General features: G+C 48.1%; 1 protein-coding gene across 1 annotated transcript; it reads left to right on the forward strand.

Annotated features, from left to right (window-relative positions):
• The first annotated feature begins 6009 nt into the window (after positions 1-6009).
• On the forward strand, positions 6010-16209 carry LOC129327957 (vomeronasal type-2 receptor 26-like). Its single transcript, XM_054976705.1, has 3 exons — positions 6010-6180; positions 8108-8234; positions 15305-16209. The coding sequence occupies exons 1-3, from the start codon at positions 6010-6012 to the stop codon at positions 16207-16209; spliced, it is 1203 nt and encodes a 400-aa protein (XP_054832680.1).
• Positions 16210-16406: the final 197 nt, after the last annotated feature.

A 16406-nucleotide genomic window follows, 5' to 3' on the forward strand; every position in this document is an offset into this window, starting at 1 on the left:
CAATAAAAATTTTTTCAAAAAAAAAAACAGAATGGTGAACTAGGTCAGTGTTACTAGAAAAGAGCAAGCGTCCAGTAGCACCTATAAGAAGATGGTTCACAGAATGACCCAACAGATATTTAAGATTTGCTTGCCCTTGAAACCAGAACTCTGTCTAATAAACCACATACTGGTCCCAGTTAACAAAAACCAAAACCATCTGATTTTGAACATAATAACAACAGCTCGGATTTTATATGCGGGACTCTGGAAAATGGCAGTTACCCCAACACAAGAAAACCTGATTGAAAAAATACTTGGGACAGCTGAAATGGACAGACTTTCCAGTTTATTGAAAGATGTTGAAATTATAACACATAATGACATTTGGGGGCCATTGGACACCTGGATACAGAAGAAGATTGAGGAAACCCAACTTACAAACAAGATGGACCTTTATGGACAATAACTAAAAATAAATGGAAAAATAGAAAATAATAGCTGAGTCGCAGAACAAAGATGCATCTGTAATAAGAATATTAAACAGCAGAAAAAGGTTTTGCTGAAATTTGACAACCGTGTTTTCCCCCCAGCTGTTCTACAGACAACTTGGGTAAAGTGTGATTATCTCCTCTGTAATTATTGACACGCTTGTGATTACTGTGATTAGAATCCTTAAAGCATTTCAGTGGTCCTTAGGAAAAATAATAGCATCTGTGGATTATACTAGAAATGCAGTCCTAAAGATTCCGAGTTGATGGCAGGGAAGGGACAGGCAAGGCTCTCTTCAGCTCATCTATGATGTGTGAAATCACATTAAGGAGACGGTGCAAGTTAGATTTTTTAAAATTAGAATTCCTCTAACATGAAAGTGAGAAGAGAAAAACATTTGTTGTGATTGTCCAGCGGCAAGATGGTATCACTGGCTCTGTGGGTTCTGCTGCTGCTGCCGAATCCACTGATGTGCCAGGCTCACGATGCCCAATGCATCATCAGCGAGTCCCTCTCAAGTCTTCACAAATATTATCAAGAAGGAGATCTCATCATTGGGGGAATCAGTTCTCATATCTATGCCCCTTCAGAAATGATATCTTTCACTTGTCGATCCAATTATATGGCATATGATCATCCCTTGTAAGGAGGGTTTTTTCCTGGTTATTCCTACCATCTGTGCATATGAATGGGTTACAGGTTGTTCAAATCACATGGAATTCTAGGACTGTATAGATTAAATTTTACCTTCTCTCTTAACTGGTCAGCCCATTTCTGTTCTGTGTTTCTTTGGGGAAAAGAGGATTCTGACTATTGTCCACTGTGACCCCATATGGAAAGCACTAATTGAAGAGTCTTCCATTATTTTAAAATAGCCAGCTTATTATTTAGCAGAAGAGAGCCGTTGTGTGCAGCCAGGTGATCACAGAATCTTGGTGAATCGGATGTCATGCTTGAGCCAAGGTTCTTCTTAGATTGTTCATTGGGCTGAATAGAAATCCTTGGTATTACCAACTGGCAGTTCCAGAGAGGTGGTTGTGAGGCCACGCTTATTCTCTCCCCCCCCCCCCAGTTTCTGTGGAGCATTAGATTTTAATTACATTATAGAGTCTCACTGTATTCACTCACTGGTGGGATATTAAAAGATAAGAGAGTAACTTAAAATACATAAAAATATCGCTGGGGTTCAAGAGGATGGAATTTTAAAAGGGATGGAGCTATATTTCTAGTAAGATATGAACAATTAAGCATGAGGTACAACAATGTGACAACCATTTTGCTCAGTTGTTCCGTGACTCTTGTCCTAGTGTACGGACTAAGCACTATCAACATGCCCTGGCTGTGGCTTTCGCTGTGAATGAAATCAATGAAAACCTCCAGATCTTACCAAATGTCACCTTGGGCTTCCACGTCTGTAACAGCTACTTCAATGCAAGAATGACCTATCGTGCCACAATAGAACTTCTCTCTACAAAGAATGGAGTTCTCCCCAACTACAAGTGTGACTTCCAAAACAATCTCTTAGCAGTCATTGGAGGACTGGAAGCTGAAACGTCCCTCTCTATAACAACTCTGTTAGCCATCTATAACCTCCCACAGGTAAGCTGGGTGTGCAGAATACGAAGGGAATGTAACCAAAGGGTTTTCGTTGCTATAGAACAGCAGATGTCATCAGTTCATGGCAGTTCCAAGCTAAGAGAAACACATTTTCTAAAGTATCCATACCTTAATGGCATGACTCTTTTCGGTAAATGTATCCAAATGAGAATCCAATGATGTTAAAATGCAAAACATTATGCAATATCTCTTTCCATGCTTTATATTTTTATTGGCTTTAGAATATGCATCTGATGCCTTTCCTTAAGAACACTGGCCAAGGCATTTCATAACAACATAGAAAGGCATCTAGGGCCGACAGTGAGAGCCAACCAGATGGACCTCAGAAGGTGTCCTGTTTCTGTAGCAGTGCCTCTGCAGGGGAACTTTGGACACGGACAGTCCAGGGTTTTCAGAGACTGAAACAAGATTCTTTGGTAATCTAGGAACCAGTCTGGATGATATAAAGCAGCTTTTGACCCACATACATCACGTTGCAGCAGCCCTATAGGGATGTTGCCAAGCCACCTGTGACTCTGATCTGGTGTACCTTTCCCAGGAATGGTCACATCTGACAAACCATTAGTAAAGAGCCTTTTTTGCCCCATGTTCTTTTTTTAAAAAAAAATATTAGTTTACAACTGAATTACTTTAGATTTAGTTTCTAGGACCTGTTCAAAAATATGTGAATAAGCTATTATATGTGTGAATAGGCTATGCCAGAGCACAGAAGGAACTTCTGCTTTACATTTCATATGCTTACTTGATTGAACGCTCTTCCTTACAACACAATTTCCTAAACATAAAATTCCCTAAACGTTTCCAAAATATTTGAGTCCAGTGCCACTTTAGAGACGAACAAGATTTTATAAGCTTAGGGGAGTCAGCTTATACCTACAAATCTTGTTGGTCTCTAAGGTGACACTGGACTCAAGTCGTATAGTTTTTTTAAAGGTGTCACTGAGCTCCTGTTTTATTTTGCTGCAGCAGCGAACCACATTTATTACAGAAGGGATCCCCAAACTTTTTGAGCCTTTGAGCACTTTGGGAATTCTGACAAAAAATGGCTGCCGCAGGCAGTGGAGCCCCACACACACTGGATGCAGGGGAGAAGAAGGGTGATTTTAAAAATACACTGGGTAATGATAATAATAACACTAAAATTTGATTTATATACCACCCTTCAGGACAACTGAATGCTCACTCAGAGCAGTTTACAAAGTGTGTTATTATTATCCTCGTGACCATCACCCTGTGAGATGGGTGGGATGAGAATGCTTTGAGAGAACTGTGACTGACCCAAGGTCACCCAGCTGGCTTCAAGCGGAGGAGTGGGGAATCAAACCCAGTTCTCCAGATTAGAGGCCCAGTTCTCCAGATTAGATGCCTGCCGCTTTTAACCACTACAGAGAATAGTGGTGGCAGCTGCTACTGAAACAATGTTATTTTAATTTACATAGCCACTCACATCTTCAAGAGCCAATCAGATACCTTACTGGGCATGAGCCCCAACAGGCCTTACTCACTTTCTGAAAACTCTTAGTGGGAAGTAAGGAAGTGTCAGAGAGCACCAGGTCATCATGTTGGGGAACCCCATATTACTGCAAATATTTTCATGAAGTTTCATTCATCAGAGGTATCCATCTAGTTCCCCTTCACACCTTGCACACTCCCAGCAAAAGAAATCATTTTTATTTCTTCTCTGTAAATGATGTGAGCCCCAAAGGACCTCCATATGTATGAGACACAAATACGCACAGAGAGACTGAGTCTGGAAGGAAGCTTTTAATGCTTTAAGAGCGGGAGAAGCCCTCCAAGTCTCGCCCAAAATAGCTAGGTTGCAGACCCAGATTATATACTGTTTAGGGCTATGTCAGAGAATCAGAAAGATTATACTATAACAAGTTACCTGCTCCTACACATTCTATGCAAATGTATCATAGTCTACAAAGCCTTACTTCACCTAGTTAATACATCAACTGCAAAATCCTACTTCCTTCCTTTGAAGAAAAACAAGTCCCCCTTCATCTAATATTCGGAACCAGATTGCTATGTTTTAAGCTACGAAGGCTCATTTGATCTGTATTTAGAATTTCACTTGTCCTTTACTATGTTCTATCTTTATTTAGCTTCATTTAGGGCCACGTGAGGAAAAACTGACCTAAGCAAACCTTTGGGTCGAGTAACATGATTCCTTCTACCCAGAAGCCTTTACGGCCTTCTGTAGAACCAAACTCAGATCCATCCATGACCAGAAAGCAAAGGTCACAATTGACTTTAATTTTTTTCAAGTGCTCCAACTGGATAGCATGCACTTCTCTGCAGATGATGGATTCATTCACATATAGAGACATATTTTGAAAACGTTTTAAACTCAGTCGCTACATTTCCCTCCTAATGCTGACTTCCTTTAGCTCACCTATGGCTCCACTCCAGATACAAATGGAAAATCATCAGGCCTTTCTGTCTATCAGATGGTCCCACATGAAGCCCAGCAATATAAGGGAATCCTCCACTTAATTCTGCATTTCAAGTGGACATGGATTGGGATCATTGCTGCGGACGATGAACATGGAGCAAGAGTTCAGCAAGCCATCGTTACTCTCTTTTCTCAAAATGGTGTCTGTTTGGCCTTCATAGAAAAACTCCTCCCACCCACTACAACAGAATATTATTTTAACATGATGGACCAGAGATGGAGACTGTTTGATGTTCTAACAGAGAGCAAAGCCCATGCAGTTGTCCTTTTCGGCGATACCGAGTTTCTCTCTTATATGAGATGGTCAATAATATTATCAGAGATAGGAGGCACAACCGCAATGCCTAAAGATAAAGTTTACATTATAACAATTGATATGGATTATGCATCCTATTATAGTCAAAGAAATTGGGGCATAGAGTTCCTTCACGGTGCTATCTCCTTCACCGTTCACACAAATGAACCACCGGGGTTCCAGCAATTTCTTCAGAGCAGACAGCCTCTTTGGACACATGGAGATGGCTTCATCAGAGACTTCTGGGAACAGGCATTCCTCTGTCATTTCTCCAGTTCACACTTGGGGCAGGAATTTGATAAAAATTGCACTGGGGAAGAGAAGCTGGACAGCCTGCCCGGAGATGTTTTTGAAATGTGTATGACTGGCCACAGCTACAGTATCTACAATGCAGTCTATGCTGTGGCACATGCTCTGGAAGCAATGTATTCCTCCCTTTACGGACACAGAAGAATGATGGAGAGAAAGAAACGTGACCTCTTGAGTCAGCCATCATGGCAGGTAAATATCGTATGTCAAAAGAAAAGCATATATCTGGGGCATGAAGGAGAATGAAAACGGTACAACAAACTTCCTCTCCAAAGACCCATTCAGGAATTCATCGACTTCATTTCTTTCCAGCAAAACCCGCCACAGTTCCTCACTGCATGCTCTGCACTTTTCCTCCCACTTTGGAGGGCAATAAAAAGTTACAGCTGGGAAATGTATTTGCAGGCGAGTGCTGAGTTGGGGAGGAGAGCAGGGAGGGGGCACAGTGACAAAAAACACATGGACACATTGCTGGAGGTAAAGAGGCCACAACTTAATTGAGTTTATAGCTCAGGGAGTAAAGGTGTGCATAGGGCACCTATCTGAACATCGGCTGACCTGCCTGCCAAGCTGATGACCCACACACACACCCCTCAGACCCCTGCTGAGTAAGGGAACTATGGGATGACAGTCAGTGGGATGCCATGTGGGCATAAACCCCGTGTGAATCATCCCCTGCCACCTGGGAGTGAGGTTGACTGACAGCCCCCGACGGGGCATGTGCTGGTCATTCCTCACTCCCCAGACCCCTTATGGGGATCCCCATAATAGGTCAACTGAGCCTGAGGGTCCTGTTGTCCACTGCCCAATCCACAGCCTATTCACTCCAAAGTTGTGATGAAAAGGAGGGCTGGGCAGGATGCCGCCATGGGCCAAGTGCCAAGGTGTGGGGGCCAGTTTCCCAGACCAGAAGCCTGCATGGGATGTGCTCCCCTGGCCCCTGGTCATTCCCAGCCCCTCCACAACATGGCGACTGCCATGCCTTCTCCCTGCTTGCCTTCCCCACATCGCCCACAACCTGAGCACCAAGGTAAGTCTGGAAGCCCCTGTTTCTTCTTGAAATCGACACACACACACAAAAAGAGCAAAAACAAAATCATATAATAAAGAATAAAATGGAACAAACATAAATGTATCAGGCACATGCCGCTTAATAGCGCTCCTTTAAAAATTTTTCTATTAAGAAGTAATTACCAGCATGGCCCTGACTTCCCAAAGAATACTTCATCTGCATTTGTGTTTCCCTTTTCAATCTAGCTTCACCACTTTCTGAGAAGGATCTCATTTAATAACAGTGCTGGGGACAAAATTGCATTTGATACCAATGGCAAATTGGTAACTGGGTATGATCTTATAAACTGGCTCGCTTTCCCAAATCAGTCTTTTCTTAAAGTGAACATTGGAGAGTTTCACCCAGAAGCTCCTGCAGTCCAAGAGTTGTCCATTAATGAAGAAGGCATCACATGGAACAGTGGGTTTAAGCAGGTAACAAACATGTTATGCTAAAATGCACTGTACGCCTCCACTGCTTTTTCAAATTAGCAATGTTGAGTGCAAATGCTCCTTTGAAACCACAGGACAGAAAGAATCGCCCCTGTGGCTTAATTTATAGCAAGGAGGAAAAGGATTAAACTCTCCATCCTCTTTTTCCACATCTGCTCTCTTATCTGACGAAGGGAGCTCTGCCTCTCGAAAGCTCATTGCCTGGAAACCTAGGCGCTACTGGACCTGAATCTTGCTTTCTGCATGGCCTCTTTCCCAAATCTTATGCTGGAGATCTTGGGACTCGTGGCTGGGTGCTGTAGTAAGAATTGGGTGAGACAGAGGAAAAGCTAGCGGAGCCCATTAAAAGTCCTTTTAAAAAAAAAAAGTACAGTGCTGCTCACATTATATGAACAAATTGTGATCTGAACAGAAAAGTGATCATGACCTCTCTCTGATATGATACTTTTCTATATGTGGATTTGGGGGGTTTTTTGGGAAAGGGAAGAATATTCAAATATGTCACCTCTTTAAATAGGGTTGCCAACCTCCAGGAGGGTACTTGATGACAAAACAAGAGGCACCTCCAGAATCAAAGCCAAACAACTTAAATAAATACCACACTGAAACACAATAAACATACACTATTTAGTTTTATAAATATATAATTTTGTAAAATATTTAAAGGTAAAAAGTGACTAGTGCTTAATAAATATGTAAAATATATATCTCTATAAACAATAATTAAGTACAAATTTACATTGGTGTCGACTGAATACAAAAAGCATACTCTCATATACAAACAAACAATTCCTTTCTGGCCCCTGATGAAGTGTTGCATACATGAAACAGGAGTAATCTGTTAGCGGCCTCTTGTTGGGCAAGGGGATCCTTTTAGGTCCTCCGTACCCCATCTTCATAGCTCCACCTAAAAAAGAAAAAAGGAATAAGCATTATTCAGTTATTTGTATGATTGGAATACTTCCCTGTTGAACTTCTGGACTTCTTTCGAGAAGCTTTCTGCAGCTACACCACCTGCAGTACAAAGAAAGGACTTGTTTAATTGCTTATATACAACTGGTCTGCAGACTATAGAGATCAGTTCCCTTTTAGGAAAGGCCAGCTTCAGAAGGCGGACTGTATGGCCTAATGTACCCCATGAGTTCTTTCCCCTCACTCTACCCTCCCTAGGCACCACCTTCCAATCTCCAGGACTTTTGAACGCCAGAATAGGTGATCCTGGCCCACTCAAGATGGAACTATACCAAAGATGAATAATTTTCATGAGCTGAAAGAGCTCTGGAGAAGTAATTAAACATAGTGCACTCTGTGGTGAATGTATCAAAGGCACTACTCACTGCACACGAGAAGCGATAATCTTGAGCTATCGATGCATAATAATGTGAAGAAACAAACAAAATGTCATTTTACATCTATTACTGACGGGTCGTTTTCCTGACTTATTTGTACATTAGACACCACCCCTTTCTGTCTGCAGTGAAAGTTGCCATCCAGGTCAGAGGAAGAAAATGAAGGAGGGGGAGCCATTCTGTTGCTACGACTGCGTTCCGTGTCCGGAAGGGAAGATTTCAGAGAAGCAGGGTAAGAATATTTGCAGTGGATTCGTAAACGGAGTTGCGCCTTAAGAGAGAGCTGGTGTGGTGCAGTGGTTAGTCTGCTGGAGCAGAATTTGGAAGACCCAGGTTCCAGTCCCAACTCTGCCATGGAAGTTTGTTGGGTGACCTTGGGCCAGTCACACGTTCTCAGCCAGATATGTGCCTCTCTAGATTGTTGTGGGGATGAAAAGAAGAGAATAGAACAACGTAGCCTGCTTTGGGTCCCCATTTGGAGAGAAAGGAAAGATTATAAATGAATATCATGAAGTAATTTAGGGCAAAAAGAATCCTAATTTTTAGAATACGCTGATGGCTTCTGAATGGCTGGTGATGGGGCACGAAAAATATCTTGGGTTTGTACTGTCACAGATCATTATCAAAATATATTTTTAACTAGGAATGTGCAGCAAAAAATGGTTTTGCCCCCCCAGTCGGAATGAAGACAGACACAGGTGTTGGATCTAAGGGCCACTTTTATTAAATAACCTCAACGACAACAATAACCATAACTGCAGCTAGGGTAAAGCGGTACAGGTCAAGCCACGGGGTCCTACCTAGACCTCCGCCTTGACCTGTCTGGGCGAGCCCCGAAGCCCCGGGTGCGAGCCCTCCATGCGGATGGCTGGGAGACCCGGCCAGCCAGGCAAATGGGTTCCCCCCTTTCAAGCTCCTAATCCTCAGCCGTACAGCAGTGAGGTAAGGACTTGCACGTGGGGTTCCCCCAAGCAGTCTGCCCACGCGCGCTGGCAGCCGTCACAAGCAGTACCAGCCGCTCCTAGCAGACCCTTCCTCCCTACCAATAGGGAAACGCCAAGGGTGCTCACCGGCCCGCTATTTCTAACCAAACTCCATCCCGCCAACGCAAGAGCCAAGCCTCTGCTTAGGCCCGAGCGCCCCACTAATGGCCTAGCGCCAACCTAAGCCCTAGCTGCAAGTCGCTGAGGAATATCTCATTGCCTGCTTCCGACAGGTGTACCCCGTCACCCCGATAGAGGTCGGCAAATTCGGCCCTGATCCTGGGGTGTGGCAAATACACCCCCAAACCCTCAGCCAGAGCTTTCTGGATGGCCCTATTGGCCTTCATGCGAGCCCGCTCAATGGCTGGGCGATTTAACGCCTCACGCCAAACCCTTCGAGGCAACATGGCGGACCACATGACCAGCACTCCCGGCCAATGTCGGAGTATCTCCTGCAAATCCCACTTCGCTTGCAGGGAGAGAGCCCTGCCATGAATAAACCCCAGGTCATTCCCACCTAAATGAATGACTAATATATGGGGTGCAGGGCCCCGCCGTTCCCTAAATAAGAGTGGCAACAAACCGGGCCACCGAAGGCCGCGACGACCCAGCCACTCCACCGTAGCCCATTCAGACAAACCAAGCTGGGACCCGACTCGTGTCCTCCTAGCTTGATGAGCGGCCCAAAACACCATACTGTGCCCGCAGATCAAAATCCGACGTTTCTCCAAGCAGGACACAGCACCTAAGAAAACATCATTAGTAAAACCCTTAAAACCGGTTAAGAGGGCGAACATACGATTGGTAGGCAGATGACCTCCACCTGCCAACACCCTGAATGGCCTGTGCAGAATACCCCATGGCTGCTGCCGTAGAGGCAGCCCCAATCCTGAAAGAATGGGTGCCGAATTTGACACCAGCTAACCCCAATTTGGCCAGTGCCTTTTGAGTCACTGCCCAAAACTGGTAGCGCGTCAGTGGTAAACCATCCTCATGTTGAAACAAAACCCCGCAGCTGGTACCCCCGCACCCTCAAGAACCTTCGCAGAGCCCTTACTGGACACAAACCCGGGTCCGCACAGCTTCCAAGGCTAACCACAGCCCCTTTTTGTTTCTGATCAGTCTTAGACCTACGAATAGTGAGGGCAACACCATCCCCCCTAAACTGTACATCCTGGGCCATCAAGGCCCGGCCAGATGTATCCGTCTTCGACTGCACCACCAGCTCACTAACTCTCATTGCACCAAAAAATGCTACCAAAGCAGCTGCATGAAAGAGCTTAGCCTCAAAGCCGGAGGTGCAAATGTCCCCCCAGGCCTTGATAAGCCCCTTCAGGAGTGCAGGAGAGATAGGCTCCCTAGGGTCAGCCCGCACCACAGCTTCACGTGACCAGCCCTCCAGCATTTTGCGCACACGGAAGTCTCCCGTGGCCTCAGAAAACCCCCGTGCCTTGCTTATAAACGCCAAAGCCGCCAACTGGCCGCGAATAGACTTAACCGCTAACCCTCGGCTCTTCTGGTGCACGCAAAATTGCAGCAAATGCTCCACAGGAATAGGCCACAGCTGATGCAAACCCACATCCTTCCTAAACCCACCAAATTGGCCTACCGCTCTGTCGTAGGCACGCTGAGTACTGGGAGCCAATGCCAGCCTTACGGCCCTGGATACCTCGGTCTCCCAAGCTGCCATAACTCCGGGGGCATCTGAGCAGGCACCTTGTCGGCCTCCGGGGCAAGCTGCCAAAACCGCTCCATCTGTTGGCGAGACAAAGCGTCTGCCACACCATTACTCACCCCAGGAACGTGCTTGGCCTTAAACAAAATGTTCCACCGGAGACACAACAACGTAAAGGCTCTAACCAGCCTCATGACCCGGCAAGATTTCGAAGTCAAGGAGTTGACTACGTGAACCACCGCCAGGTTGTCACACCAGAAGTGGACAACATGGTTAGCCAATTCCTGTCCCCACAGGTGGACAGCCACCAGAATGGGAAAAAACTCCAAAAAGGTCAGGTCCTTGTCCAAGCCACAGGCATGCCAGTCAGGTGGCCATTGATCTGCGCACCAATGCCTTCGGAAATAAACACCGAAGCCCAAAGAGCCAGATGCATCAGATGTTACCTGCAGCTCGGCCTCGAGCAGCAGGTCATCCCTCCAAAAGGTAACCCCATTGAAATCCCTGAGGAAGTCAGACCAAACGTCCAAATCCTCACGCATCCCCCTAGTAACCTTAAGGTGATGATGGGGAGCCCGAAGTGATGACATGGCATCACAAAACCTCCTCAGAAAGGCCCTACCAGGGGCAATAGCCTTACAGGCAAAATTCAGGTGACCTACCAGCTGCTGCAACTCCAAGAGTGACACCTTCCGTTTGGATTTGAAATCCAGGAGCCTGCCCCTAAGGTCAGCGACCTTCTCAAAGGGAAGTCGAAAGCACTGCTCGACTGTATCCAGCTCTATACCCAGAAACATCAACACTTGAGAAGGCCCCTCTGTTTTCTCATGCGCCAAAGGAACGCCCAGCTCATCAGCCAAATGGGTAAAGGTATTCAACAGGTGAGCACACTGTCCTGACCCCGCCATCCCAACGAACAAAAAATCATCCAAATAATGAACGGAGTCACGGGTACGCGCCCTACGCTGCAATTCCCATTCTAAAAATGAGCTGAAACGTTCGAATGCCGCACAAGAAACAGAGCAGCCCATGGGAAGAGCCCGGTCCATGTAAAACTTCCCTTCAAAAGAAAACCCCAAGAGTTCAAAGTCATCGGGATGGACAGGGAGCAAACGAAATGCCGACTTAATATCGCATTTCGCCAATTCTGCTCCCCTCCCACAGCGACGCACCACCCTAACAGCCTGGTCAAACGATGTATACCTTACCGAGCACAAATGCTCCGGGATGGCATCGTTTACCGACTCACCTTTGGGAAACGAAAGGTGATGTATCAGGCGGAACTCACCTGCAGCCTTTTTGGGCACTACACCCAATGGGGACACCCGGAGATTGGGAACCGGGGGTGAGTCAAAAGGACCCAAAACCCGGCCCTCAGAACACTCCTTGGCTATCTTACATCTAACTACCTCCTCCATACCCTGGACAGAACGCAAATTATTCGACATAAACGAGGAACGTGGACCCCGAACTGGGATCCTAAAACCCAAACTGAAACCTCTAAACAGAAAGAGGGCATCCTGCCTCCTGGGGTAATTGTGTAGCAGCCGCTCAAGGACCTTCAGCCTTACCGGGCTGGGACCCTTTACCAGAAGGCTGCTGACTGGGAGCACCCCCGCCTCCGGGCTTCCTACCCCCACCTCCCTGTCTAAGTTTGGGGCAGGAATTGTACGAGTGATACCCAGCACAGGAAGGGCACTCGTGCCGGAACCTACAAGGTTTACGGCCGCACTGTCCCTTAAACGCAAACTCCCAGCAAAGCAGCCGGGGTTGAACCTGCTGCCCCGCCGTAGCGCGGGTAGTGGCGGTTGCAGAGGCCGTAGTGGAACGCTGCACCAGATGGCCGCTATCAGAGCGGTCCCCCACACTGGGCTTCGCTGGCGACATCACCTGCAGCCAAAGCTGTTGGTGAATCCGATCCCAAGGAAGATTAGGAGTAAGGGCAGCCCTCATCCTGAACTCCTCATCGTACTGCATCCAAGCAGCACCAGAGAAGCCAGTATAGCCCTTATAAATGATGTCAAGGTACTGCAGCAATGATGCAGCCCTATGAGGCTGAGCCCTAACCAACACCCCTGCATATATCAAAAAACCTGGCAGCCAGTTAGCCCAGGTCCGATCAACACGGCGTCGCTTAAGACGCTCTTTATCCCTGTCATCCAACTCATCTTTATCCTTTTTTTCCAATTCACGAAAAAGAAGGGTAAAGAGATCAACATATTCCCCTTTTAGAATCTTATCGCGGGTGGCCTGAGTTAAATGATCGCCAAGGGGAAGTGCCGTGTCTCCAAAGGGGAGGGCACTGAAAGGCACCTGTCCGTAGGCCAGAGTTGAGTAGGGGTAATAACCCCAAAGCCCACCAGCACCGCCAGGCCACATCCCAGCCTGCCCCTGTCCCCATGGGGCATCAAATCCTACCCACGAGGGCTGAGCTGGTGCTGCCTGGTGAGCCCCAGCCGACCCCACGGCCTGAGGTTGCCATGGATGCTGGCCAGGAACAGGCCAAGCAGACTGAAGCTGCTGCACCGCCCCAAAGGGCGCACCTGAAGAACCCTGTGTAGGAGGCTGCCCAAAGGGCCCCCATGGCCATGACAGTCCATATTGAGGTGTAGGTTGCTTACCCACAGGCTCCACAGGATCCACTGCCACTGCCACTGGCTCAGGGTCCAAGACCACCTCTTGCTCGACGTCCAACTCCGGTTCCACCTCCGCTGCTGGCTGAGCACCACTGGAACTACCTGCTGCAGGACCTGCAACACCTTCCAAAACAGAAAGACGCCTGAGAATCTCCCTATTCGTGGCATCTCTAGACGCCCCTCTGATGGGCCGAGCCCTACCCTTACCAGGCGCAGCCGCCGAAGGTACACCTTTACTCCGTTCCAGAGCTGCCAAACGCTCTAAAATGTTCTGCTGATTAACCAGCTCCCCCTCATCCTCAGAAGAGCTAGCTGCCGGAGCAGCTCGCTTAGCAGGTGCCCGTTTGGCAGGTTGCTTGCCCTTAGGAGGGCCACCACCCTTTTTAGGGGGCATAATACCAGCACAAATGCCAAACCCCAGTAAGCGCACCAAAACAGTTCCCAGAACAGATAGGCCACCACCCCAGCCAGGGATCCGCAAAATGGCCGCCGATCACAACACAAAATGGCCGCCACTCGACCAAGGGGGGGGGGAGGCAAAAATTCCCCCCGCCTGAAAGACAAAAAAGACCAGGGCTCCCAGCCCCCAGCCAAAACCTAGGAACGTTGAATGGGTGGGAAAAAGGGGGGGGGCAAAACAGCGAGGCTCAGGGCCTAAAGTCCCGACCACTATATGGCCAGGCCCCTTGGATCTCAGCCGCCCACCAGGCACCCAGTTCCTTTAGCGCGGGGGGGGGGGTTCGGACCACTGGGCCCAATGCAAAATGGCCCCCAATACCGCGGCCCCAATGCAGCTGCCCTGACGGGGTGGAGGCCACCGCCCTGGCGCCCAAAAGGACGCCGCGTCCGCGGCCCGAGGCCCACCGAGCCGGGCCGCCCTAATCAGCGGCGAAACCTCGCCCGAATAGAAAGGCGCAAAAGGCCCGGGCTGCAGCCACTGCCGAGAGGCAAGCTGCCGCCGCCGAAGCCCCCGCCGCCGCCGCCGCCGAACGGCCTGCCGCTGTCCTCGCAGCCTTCTCGAGGCCCGCCGCGGCAAGAGTCGCTGCTGCCGCCGCCGCCGCCGCCGAACAGCCCGCCGCTGCCCTTGCCGTCTCAGCAAGGCCCGCCGCCGCAGGAGCCGCCGCCGCCGCCGCCAAAGCAGCCTCTGCCTCACTCAACGCTCGGGAGGAGAAAAAACACGTCCTCTCCTTCCGAGCGTTCAGCAAGACTGCGGCTGGGTGAGCGGAGCCTCCAGAAAGAGGCTTCTAGCTCCGCCCACCCAGCTAAGACCCGGATGCCCGGGAAAGGCTGGTCTGCCCTTCCTCCATCCAGGAGGGCAACCGACGGCCACCTCCCTAAGCAGCTAGGCTGCAGGAGGGTTGGCCGAATAATCAGGATGCAGGTATCAGGAATACCATACACATTTGTTATCCCTAATATCTGGGTCTGATTCTTTACTCTGATTTAGTAAAATTAAAGAATCCCTAATTCATTTGGCCTATGGGGGAAATTATGGGGACGGGCTGTGGGGCATTTTTTAAAGCAAACCCCACAGCATTTGCAGGGGTCCTTCTTCTTCCCGTCCACTAAAGACGGTCAATGTCTCCGGAAGATTGGGCCTCAGGATCCATTTCTATGGTGGAATAGGGCACTGGTAGCCAAGTACAATCTTGCTGTACTGGATGACCTTGGACCAATTGTTCTCTCTCAATTTAACCTCTCTCATTAGACCCTGTATCTGATGATTGGAGATGGAGACACTTTTTAAGAAAAAAATCTCCTGATCCAATCTGCAACAGTAGTGAAATAGTTCAATAGGAAAGTAAAATAAAGCCATCTCCTGCTTGCATATGGAACTGCCCGGCTGAGCTCCTACAGAGCCATGCAGGCACAGACGGCTTGTAATGTCAAATACGGACGCTGTGATCCCTACCGGAGGATCCACTGCAAGTATGAGGTACGAGAACGGCTGTGGGATACAGGAAACACTGAAGCTGTCCTTCCTTCTCCCTCCTCCCTTGTTTTACAGACTTGGATGACTGCATCACTTGCACAGAAGATCGCTATCCAAACATGGGACAGTCCCAGTGCGTTCCCAAAGGCGTCGATTTCTTGTCTTACGAAGAGCCATTGGGGGTCACTTTAGTGACTTTTGTCCTTCTCTTTTCTTTCATCACAGTTTGGGTGCTCGGAATCTTTATCAAGCACCGCGACACCCCCATTGTCAGAGCCAACAACAGGAACCTCACCTACGCTCTCCTTATCTGCCTCCTCCTCGACTTCCTTTCTGCTTTGCTTTTTATTGGTCAGCCAGTTCGGGTGTCGTGTCTCCTCCAACAAAGCCTTTTTAGCCTGGTCTTCTCGGTTGCCATTTCTTGTGTGCTGGCAAAAACGGTCACAGTGGTTCTGGCTTTTCTGAGCATCCAGCCAGGGAGCAGCATGAGGAAGTGGGTGGGGAAAAAAGTGGGCAACTCTATTGTGATTTCCTGCTCCTTTTTCCAAGCGGCAATTTGCTGTGTGTGGCTGGCAAGTTCTCCCCCATTCCCTGATGCTGATGAGCGCTCAGAGGCCGCAATAGTCGTACTGGAATGCAATGTAGGGTCTGTCACCATGTTTTACTGTGCCCTTGGCTATATGGGCTTTCTGGCCTTTGTTAGCTTCGTGGTGGCTTTCGTGGCCAGGAAGTTACCTGATAGTTTTAATGAAGCCAAATTTATCACTTTCAGTCTATTGGTCTTCAGCAGTGTGTGGTTGTCCTTTGTTCCAACCTACTTGAGCACCAAGGGGAAATACATGGTGGCCGTGGAGATCTTCTCCATCTTGGCCTCCAGTGCTGGACTTCTAGGTTGCATCTTTGCCCCCAAAATTTACATTATTATTCTGAGGCCTGAGCTGAACCACAGGGAACAGCTGATAAGAAGGAAAGAGCAGTAATGTGGAGTCCCAGGTTTGTCTACATCCTTGGAAGTGAAGGTGCTATAAAAGACTTTCTGTGGCCTTTGTTTCTGCAGGGGGCACCTCTTCAGGAACAGTTGTTTTCCTCAACAGCTTTCAATGTCTAAACATTTTGTGATTGCCCCCCATCACTCTACGGCAGCTATTTTGTAATGGCACCCACTCACTGTTGTCAA

The sequence above is a fragment of the Eublepharis macularius genome, chromosome 4 (genome assembly GCF_028583425.1).
Source record: "Eublepharis macularius isolate TG4126 chromosome 4, MPM_Emac_v1.0, whole genome shotgun sequence".
NCBI classification, from domain to species: Eukaryota; Metazoa; Chordata; class Lepidosauria; order Squamata; family Eublepharidae; genus Eublepharis; species Eublepharis macularius.

Bases quoted from the DNA above. Each gene is read 5' to 3' on its own strand.
- LOC129327957 (XM_054976705.1), top strand. From the start codon at position 6,010: ATGCCGCCATGGGCCAAGTGCCAAGGTGTGGGGGCCAGTTTCCCAGAC. The intron at 6,181-8,107 runs GTAAGTCTGGAA...TTTGTACATTAG, and splicing joins CCCACAACCTGAGCACCAAG to ACACCACCCCTTTCTGTCTG. The intron at 8,235-15,304 runs GTAAGAATATTT...CTTGTTTTACAG, and splicing joins GAAGATTTCAGAGAAGCAGG to ACTTGGATGACTGCATCACT.